At 41.3% G+C, this 9,817-nt stretch overlaps 1 protein-coding gene across 1 annotated transcript; it reads right to left on the bottom strand.

The window, feature by feature from the left end:
• Positions 1-458: 458 nt before the first annotated feature.
• On the bottom strand, positions 459-1,326 carry LOC148870331 (protein S40-4-like). Its single transcript, XM_088973803.1, has one exon. The coding sequence runs from the start codon at positions 1,228-1,230 to the stop codon at positions 724-726; it is 507 nt and encodes a 168-aa protein (XP_088829929.1). The 5' UTR covers positions 1,231-1,326; the 3' UTR covers positions 459-723.
• Between the last annotated feature and the right edge of the window lie 8,491 nt (positions 1,327-9,817).

The following is a 9,817-nucleotide window of genomic DNA, read 5'->3' as shown; positions in this document are numbered from 1 at the left end:
AAAACAGCTTTAGCCTCTGGTTTAACCATTAGCGAATAATCAACTGCAGAAGAGATTAATTAATATCTTCTCTTCCTTTATCAGAGTGGCCCACTTCTCCATTCGTTCTCAACCTTCATAAGTCACAGAGTCGGGGCCTGTATGGGAGGGACGAAGCTTTGATTGAGCTGTCTTCACTGAGCATCTTTGAGGAAGTTACCAAGAGAAGCTTTCCTGGAAAGCCATTTTAGAATCCTCGCGTCTCCTCTGGTCTGTTACTTGGCACCCAATGAATCATTTTAAGTATACTGCCCTCTCTCTCTCTCTCTCATGACTCCAAAAACACAGTGTGGAACCAAAGATGTGAGGTGGCTAATAATCCAAATATTTCCTTAAATTATTGCACTGCCTTCAGTTCCATCCGAAGGACAAATAAAGGGACCCCGAATGTTTGAAACAGACAAATTTACAAGAACAGATGAAGAGGGAAAAAGGAAAAAAGAATTAAGTTTCTTCTGGAAATTCGAATACAAACCCTTATACATCCTTGAATGATCCGTTCCTATCAGAACTAGTGACCAGACAATCTCAAAAAGCAAGGGGAAGAAAAGGTAAACATGATAAACATCATACAAAGAGGAGTAGAAATTAGAAAGGAGAACTACATAAGAAACTATTACAGAGTAAAAAATCCTGTAAACTTCTAGTTTTTTTTTTTGTAATTCTTCTGAGTGTCAATGATTGCTAATCCTGAAAGCCAGTCTTCTCCCAGATTGCATTTCTGACCCTACTCAAGTCCCTACCTTTGAGAGTCCTTCCGATCCCTTCATGTACAGAGAAGGAAGCGATTTGGGTCCTCGCAAATTGCCTCGCTAAGAATTCATGCGGAGGAATCTTGTTGTCTTCGGAGTCGTTGTCATCGTCATCAAAGTCTTCGTCGTTCTCTGCCCTCCGACTGGCCCTGTAATCTTCCCTGAGGATCTTCGACCAGTCGGGTATGTTCACCGGCAACGACATTGCAGTTGCAGTCCCTCTATCACTCCGATCAGCATTCTCCACTCGTTTTGCCAATTTCTTTGAGACACGTGCATTTGGTATGAACTTCTTGAATTCCGTTGAGGCATCCTGATTCGAATTCCAGAGGTCGGCTTCTTCAAATTCGAACATGGTATCCGAACCAATTGTATTATCTCCATCAACGCCGAGAAATCGATAACTGGGTCTCGCGAAGTAGCTCTTCCCAGTCGCCATTGATGAAGAAATTTATGATCACTCTGTATTTTTTTGCTTCTCTCTTTCAAAATGCTCTGCCTCTTGGTGTTTTTTCCTGCGCTTTGTTTGTTCTGGAATTGCTAAAATGCTCTGCTTTTATAAAGGCGTAAACCGGATAAGGTTTCCCCCACTGTCCCCATTCTCTGTTAACTATGTGTTCCTATTACTATGCCTAAAAAATCCTTCAGAATTTGAAGATTTGACACGTAAGTTTTTTATGATGTTATCCATAAAAGGCGTGATATTCGGATAGATCGCATCTTTGAACTTGGTTCTGATAATCTCTAGATTTAGTATATCGTGGTCGTATCAATAGAAGAAGTTGAGTCAGTTGGGACCTACACCCTCGCATGCAACGACAGCCACCAGATATGCCGTAATGTCAGTGGTAGTTTGATAAGGTTTATCTTCAATTCCATTTTAGAGTATCAACTGATTTTGTCACCTTCCTCTCTTTTCGCCACGTTGAGGCTTTCACTCTCCTGCGATGAGCATCACAACCACGGTTTGAGTTTCATTATTTGATGACGCGTATTCCCATTCATGCTGGTGCGCACTGCCGGAGACTCACTTTGATTAACAGTTTCTGCAAGTTAAGAAATTCCGTTGTTGGGACTTGGGATTGCAGCAATTATTGGGAGAAGAAAGAGGGGTATTTAAGTAATTGAGGCAAGCGTTTATCCATACAGGAAATTCATTCTGTCTTTTTGCTACATGAGTACATGACTTCTTCTTCATGTGCTCTGACTTTGTCGCGACGCGGAAGACGGTTCACCTGGTTCTAGGAAAAAAGGGTTTGGTCCTGCTTTTAAGCTATGTAGACGGCAACACGTGTGACAGGTACATGCTTGTAGGAAACGTGTCGGCATTGAATTGGAAGGGGGGAAGCATATGATATGGGCACGTGAAGTAGGGCCCCCTAGTTCGGACCTAGCTACTCTTGCCAGTTGTAACCTGGCCTGCTTCTGTCCTGTCAGGTCTAATTCCTCCTTCTTTTATTACTTTTTTTAAGGCTCAAGTTAAATTAAAATTCTCCTGAATTTCTCGTTACATATAATTATAATAATATGTTGATTAGTTGAAATTGAAGAAGTTTACCGGTTTACGCTATCTTAGCCGTTATTTATTTATATACAAAAAGCGTATTACAATAATTATGCTATCGTACCAGTTCCTGTTTCAACATCCTTCGTTACGCGTGATTCCTGAATGATTTTCTTAACCCCAGCCATTGGTAATTTCTACGGCCGATCAACCTCAGTTGATAACTTGATTGATATTCACAAAAGAAATCACCCTTACATGGTACACATTTGAAGTTTAATTTATTAATAATATTTATCACTCGAATCTGAAATATTAATGAATTGAATTTCTTTTCAACTCAAGTATATTTTAATTCTATCTAATTCATCAGCAGCTTTAAAAAAATAAAAAATAAATATAATTTTGATTGTTTTAGGTTGAATTTAGCATTCCTTAGTTTAACTAAGGACTTATTTCCCTTACGTTAAAATGTCTTTATGAATATTAAATTTTTAATTTAAAAAAATAAGGATCGTTAAATGCAACCTTAATCGAGCATCCAGATCAAACTAGAGTTATGCTTGGTACTAGTGCTGTTTCTTCTCTGGAATATTTTAGGTTGATGAATATAAATCCGTGAAACATATATTATAATATGACATATTAGAATCACTTCAGTTAGAAAAATGATGATTGGTGTGAGACTGGTCATTTGAGGTTGAAAGTTGAAATCACCCAAAACATTTAATAAGGTGATATCAAACACAACCTTAAATTGGTGACAGTTAGGTTGTGTTGGTACTTTGGTTTGAAGGAAAAAGTAAGGAAAAGAAGGGAAAGATGGGGAAAGGTTTTTCTATCTTTCCCTTCCTTTCCCTACTTTTTTTCTTTAAATCAAACATAATCTTAATGTCAGCACATTCACTTTAGTTAGAAGGGTTACATTTCACTCCAAGAACGGAAGAACCAAGTATACCTGTTTCAACTATAAAGGGCCTCAAATAACATTTATATACCAATTTCTACCGATCAAACTAAAATGTTTAAGCTAAAAACAGTAATGATACCAAATGCAACCTAGATAATTAAACTTTGAAGATTAAGATTCCTTTTATATTCTATTCTTTTATCGGAAAGAGTTTTAATTGTCTGGTTGGGAAGCTCTAGGAATTGAACTGAAGGGTAAAACGTTCGGAATGCATGAGTAGTATAACATGGTCATGAAGCCCAGACGTTGGGTCTCTTCGCATCGCACCATCCAAAATATGATCTTTGTACCATCACTTAATGGGTCCCACCATGGATCGATTAATCGGACAACCTGATTAACTGAAAGTATAGATTTTTGTTCTTACTGCAAATGCAATAAATATATGTGTATTTGAATGAGAAAGAAAAATCGATCAAAAGTGGTTCTTAGAATTTTGATCATGATATGAAGATAATGAGTCAGTCAGATATGCATATATAGCGCTAGCCAAGGGTCATATGATCATGGTGCAACGTTCTCTTTTGTTGGTCGTTCGTGGTCGATCGTATCAGCCTATGTGGGCCTTCATCATGTTCTGAAATATGGCGAGTCATGAGACAACAGACTTTAATTATATGGGTCCACTACTGGGCCCACCCCAACATTATAATATTATAATCCTACGGATCTAATGCGTGCTCTCCCTAGCTGATCTCTAGGCTCTAGCTGAATAGTGAAAATTATCTATATATGAATAATTCTAGTTTAATTAATTAATTAATCCAAATGTAGAGAACCCTTTGGGTAGTCATCACATCATCAGACAAACTCTGTTGAAGATTCGTAATCGTAGGTTGTTAAGACCTCCTTGTCAGATGACTTTTCTAACGAACGAACTCGTCTGTTGGTTCAAGTTATGAGCGTATCCTCCTTTACTCTTAAGTAATATCATTCAGCCAAAAGTGCATGGAATGGAAGTGCCTATTCTTGTTATTTGCACTCACAAGAGAGAAGAGATCTACGCTTAAGATTCCTGCTGGTACATAAGATTTTAATTCTCGTTGTTTGCACTCACGGTTAGTCTTATCGTAATTTAGTTGATGTTAAGAAGATTCATGGCTTGAAGAAATTTGAAAAGGAGAGAAAATGGTAAGCAATAGTGGATTTGGTGTGAAGATGAAAAGTAAAAACGCTTTGAGGAGAGGGCGATGCTTCTGGATCGTGTAGACTTAAAATCAGACACGTTGTTTGCTTTCTCATGTAAACTTTAATAATCTAGTGAATAAGCATAGTGGCGCTTCCTGACTTTAGAGGTTAGTCTCAACCCCCTGTTTCATGTTCAAACATGCATGGCATCTAAATTCTCTGATAGTGGCGCTTCTCTCTCTTTTTTTTATTTTTATTTTTAGGTTTTTTATCAATTTGGTTCAGAGAGGTCGGTTTAAGGCCCTTCTACCCCCTAAACCAGGGTTTGACCCAAAACACTTAGTATAGAGGTGCATCAGGAAGCCACTGATAGGATATGTATCGATCTATACAACTTGATATATATCAAAATTTTGAACCTTGATATTAATGCCTTGTTGCTTTGGGGGTAGGGGTGGAGCCAAGTTGAATATTTGGCTAATCGAGCTCAGTTCATTAAAAAAATTATGAGGCTTGAGGATTTGAGCTAGTTAGAGATTTGAGCTCAAATTCAGCTAGGTGCAAAACCTCATACGTTCCAGCTCAACTCAGTTTGAGTTAGACTATGTACCAAGTTTTCTATAAACGTAAAGTTTATACATATAAACAATAATTTTTATTTTTCATACAAAAAATTTAGAATTATAAAAATTATTTGTTATTATGCATATAATAAAAATTATTTGTATATGCTTGTGTGCATGAATGTATGTACATATATAAGTTCACTTAGGCTTGCGAACCTCATGAATCAAGCTTCATCGGGCTCGAGCATGACTTAAAGCTCAATTTTGACCGAGCTTAATCTATCCCTTATTTGTGGATAAGTTGGGGGATTGGTTAATGGGAAAATTAACCAACTTTTGGGCCAATATTGGGTGATGCTCTTTGGACTAGACTATTAAATGGATGGTTTAAGCCAAGCATGTTGCTTTTTGTAGGCAAAATCTTCAAAGCCCTTTGGTTAGGGATAGGGGTGGGCACAAGTTGAGCCTTTCACGAGCTATTCGAACTTGGCTCAGTTTAAATTGAGTTTTGAGCTGAATTCAATCTTGATATATAGGCTCGTTTGCTAATTGGGCCTAGTGAAACTCGGCTCGTGAGGCTCACAATCCTATTATTAAATAAATAATTTTTATTATATATACATAAATACATACATACATATATAATAAATAATTTTATTATATATAATAATATTTTTATTAATATAATATTTTTATCTTTTATGTATAATTGTAAATAATTTTTATTATCATTTTTGTATATATAATATATATTAAATAATTTTTATAAATCTTAAATTTTTGTCTAAAAAATAAAAATAATAATTTTATACATATAATTTTTATTTTTCAAAAATAACTAGGCTTATAATCAAGCCAAGCTCGAACTTGCGAGCTATGAACCAAGCCGAACTTGAACTTGATACTATTCCTACCAGCCGATCTTGAATAGCCAAGTATTTGACTCAGGGCATGAATCCACCCCTAGCTAGGGAATTTGTGTGAGATGGAAGATTAGTAGGACAAGGTACAATTAAAAATCATAGCTAGGACGCAATGCACAATCTTTGTGGGCCTCACCATGGAGTGCCTCTACATCCTTTTCTAATGAAGGACAACTAGGGTGCTCACGGTTGGGTTAGGGTATATTTGAAACTAAACTGTTATGAGTGTTTATTTATTTATTTTTATTTTTGAAAACTTCCAAACTCAAACCAAGCTGAATCAAGTGATTAAGTATATATTCGGTTCCGTGTGCGCTTTTTGAGGGGTGCTTTCTCATTCAAATGTTTATCTGAAAATTGATGCTTTAAATATTTTTTGCTTTTTTTATTTGATTAGTTATTTTATAAGTGTTTCAAGTAACATCCTATAAAATTATTTTACGCCTCAGCTTAAAATGTGCCATATCAGTATTTCATTTCAAGAAATTCATAAATATTGGGACAAACGAGAAGTCAACATTTCCCCAAATGGGTGAACAACCTTAATGGGCCAAATGGGTGAACAACCTTAATTGCCACTCATTTGATAAATAAATGTACAACTACAATACTATCTATATGTATCATGTAATTTACACATGTATCGTGTAATTTACACGAGCTCCATCAATTGGCGCTCCATCAATTGTGGTCAAAAGAGGAGTGACTCACAAAGAGTTCAAATGGCACATGATAGTCAGCCAGCCAGCAACCATGGCCGACTTCCTCAAGCTCGCGGACAAGTTTATGAGAACAGAGGAAGAGATCAACCAGAGAAACGAAGGCGGGGTTGAAAAAATAAAAAGAGAAGGCGAGCCCTCCAACCCCGGTGACAGAAGAGGCCATAACCGAGAGGCGAAGCCAAGCTATCCGTCCCGAGCTCCCTTAGCAGTTCAGACGGATTACATGCCATTGAACAAAAGGCGGACCGAGATCCTGATGACGATCAAGGACGCCCCTTACGTAAAGTGGCCACATCGCCTGAAGAGCAACCCCAACGAGAGGAACAAAAATTTATATTGTAGTTTTCATAAAGACCACGGTCATAGCACCGAGCAATGTAATAATCTCCGCGACGAGATAGAAGGACTCATCCGTCGCGGGTAGTTAGGAAATTTTGTACATTATGACAATAGTAATAAAGCAGGTCGGCAAGGGGAACACGGGAAGGATGTCCCCGAGCCGAGCAACAGACCTGCCAAAACCTTGCAACGACCTCCCCCAGAAGAAAGGCCAGTCCGGGGAACCATCCACGTGATATTGGGCGGTTCGGTGGTGGCAGGATGCACTTCGGCGGCAGCAAGGACGTCTGTTCGCGAAGCAGCCCGAGAGGAGCAGAACCCTCCCAAGAGGCCGAAAAGGAAGAACCGATCTTTTTTACAGAAGACGATGCGCGAGGTGTTCATTACCCCCACGACGACGCGCTTGTCATAAAGCTAAGGATCAGCGACTTCGAAGTCCGGCACGTACTGGTAGACTCAGGAAGTTCGGCGGACATACTATTCAAATCGGTGTTCGACCAGTTGTAGTTGCAGAAAAGCGATTTGAAACCCACTCACACTCCTCTGGTAGGCTTTAGCGGAGAGGAAGTCAGGCCCTTGGGAAAAATAACAGTACCTGTGGAAGTCGGCACATGGCCGTGCACGGTAAGACTCAACCACGATTTCCTGGTGGTCGCGACCCCCTCCCCATACAACGCCATAATAGGGCGACCAATTACGCATATTCTGCGTGCAGTGGTCTCCACCTATTATCTGGCAATGAAGTTCCCCATGAACTTCGGTGTGGGTGTAGCACGGGGCGACCAACTTGAGTCCTGCAAATGCTATGTTGCCGCCCTGAAGGGAAAAACCAAGGCAGTCGACGATCTCGAACTAGAGCGACCTGCGGAGCAGGGCGAGGAATGAGCTTCGCCCACTGAGGAAACAGTTGCAGTCCCAGCCTCGGCTACAGATCCGACGCAAACACTACAAATCGGTGCCTCCGTCAACGAGCCTTTGCGAACTAAACTGGTGAGCTTCTTACTCCAAAATTTAGACATTTTTGCATGATCCGCGGCAGATATGCCCGGTATTGACCCCGACCTTATAACTCACAAGCTTAACACTGACCCTGTAATCAGACCCATTAGATAGAAGAAACGCAACTTAGCCCCGGAGCGCTGGAGGGCGGTCGACGAAGAAGTCGAAAAGCTCCTCACAGCGGACTTCATAGGGGAAGTTCATTACCCGAGCTGGGTAGCCAACCCGGTGCTAGTGAAAAAAGCCAACGGCAAGTGGCGCATGTGTGTCGACTACACCGACCTGAACCGAGCTTGCCCAAAAGACTGCTTCCCCCTGCAACGAATTGACCGCCTGGTGGATGCGACCTCGGGACACGAGCTGCTAAGCTTCTTGGATGCCTACTCAGGCTACAACCAGATTAAGATGGACCAGTCCGACCAAGAAAAAACCAGCTTCATTATCGAGTTCGGCCTGTACTGTTACAAGGTCATGCCCTTCGGGCTAAAGAATGCTGGTGCGACCTTTCAAAGACTTGTGAATAAACTTTTTCGGCATTTAATTGGCACAAAAATCGAATGTTATGTGGACGACATGGTCGTCAAAACACAGTTTTTGCGAGAATTAATAAAAGACTTGGATTCTGTCTTCCAAATTCTGCGTCAGTATAACATGAGACTAAACCCAAACAAGTGTGTCTTTGGTGTCACACCGGGTAAGTTCCTAGGGTACATTGTCAACCGGCGCGGCATTGAGGCCAACCCGGACAAAATAAAGGCCATCCTTCATATGAGACCACCTCGGAAAGTAAAAGAAGTTCAAAGGCTAAACGACCGCATAGCCGCTCTGAGCCGCTTCATGTCCAAGTCGGCAGACCGCTGCCTGCCTTTCTTCAAGGCAATCAAAGGCAAAGGGTTTGAATGGACCCGAGATTGCCAGCTCGCGTTCGACGAGCTAAAGACTTACCTCGCCACCGTACCAACCTTAGCCAGACCCGAGGAGGGCGAGGTCTTAGAACTGTACCTCTCGACGAGCGACGAAGTGGTCAGTTCGGTATTAGTAAAACAAGTAGATGGGGTCCAGCGACCCGTCTATTATGTTGGTAAAATTCTGCAGGGAGCAAAAACAAGGTACCCGCATATAGAAAAATTTGCCTACGCACTGGTGATATCAGCTCGGAAACTCCACCCGTACTTCCAAGCTCACACCGTCGTTGTCTTAACCGACAAAACCCTAAGACAAGTTTTGCTGAAGCCCGAGGTCTCCGGTAGGCTAACCAAATGGGCCATCGAACTCAGCGAGTACGATCTCCAGTACAAACCCCGAACCGCAATCAAGGCCCAAGCTTTGGCAGATTTTATCACCGAGTGTACTTTTAGCCACGAAGCCCTACAGGTCGAGCCCAAGGTCCCCAGTGCGGGCGAACCCGGAGCTCCTGAGCCAATAGAGTCTGAACCCCGTGAAGTAGCAGCCAGTGTGGCATCTCTCCTGGTCAGGCGAAACGCGAACTGGGATGAGGAAGCCTGGATCCTTCACGTGGATGGTTCCTCGAACCAGCAAGGCAGTGGGGCTGGAATAGTCTTATGGGGCCCGAGCGGCACAAAATTAGAATACGCACTACGCTTTGAGTTCGCTGCATCCAACAACGAGGCAGAGTACGAAGCACTGATAGCCGGGCTGAACCTAGCGCGAAAGGTAAAGGCAAAGCACTTGGTCATCTGTAGTGATTCCCTGCTCGTGGTCAACCAAGTTACAGGCGAATATGAAGCACGCGAGCTCTCCATGATCATATATTTGGCAAAAGTAAAAGAGGTCATGCTCAACTTCCAGTCACACTTCATCCGGCAAATCCCGAGGTCAGAGAACACTGAGGTCGACGCTCTGTCCCGGTTAGCC

Source organism: Nelumbo lutea, chromosome 2, assembly GCF_056320005.1.
Source record: "Nelumbo lutea isolate HS-2025 chromosome 2, American lotus-T2T, whole genome shotgun sequence".
NCBI classification, from domain to species: domain Eukaryota; kingdom Viridiplantae; phylum Streptophyta; class Magnoliopsida; order Proteales; family Nelumbonaceae; genus Nelumbo; species Nelumbo lutea.
The sequence above is the reverse complement of the archived record's forward strand: the minus strand, read 5'-3'. Positions and strand labels throughout refer to the sequence as shown.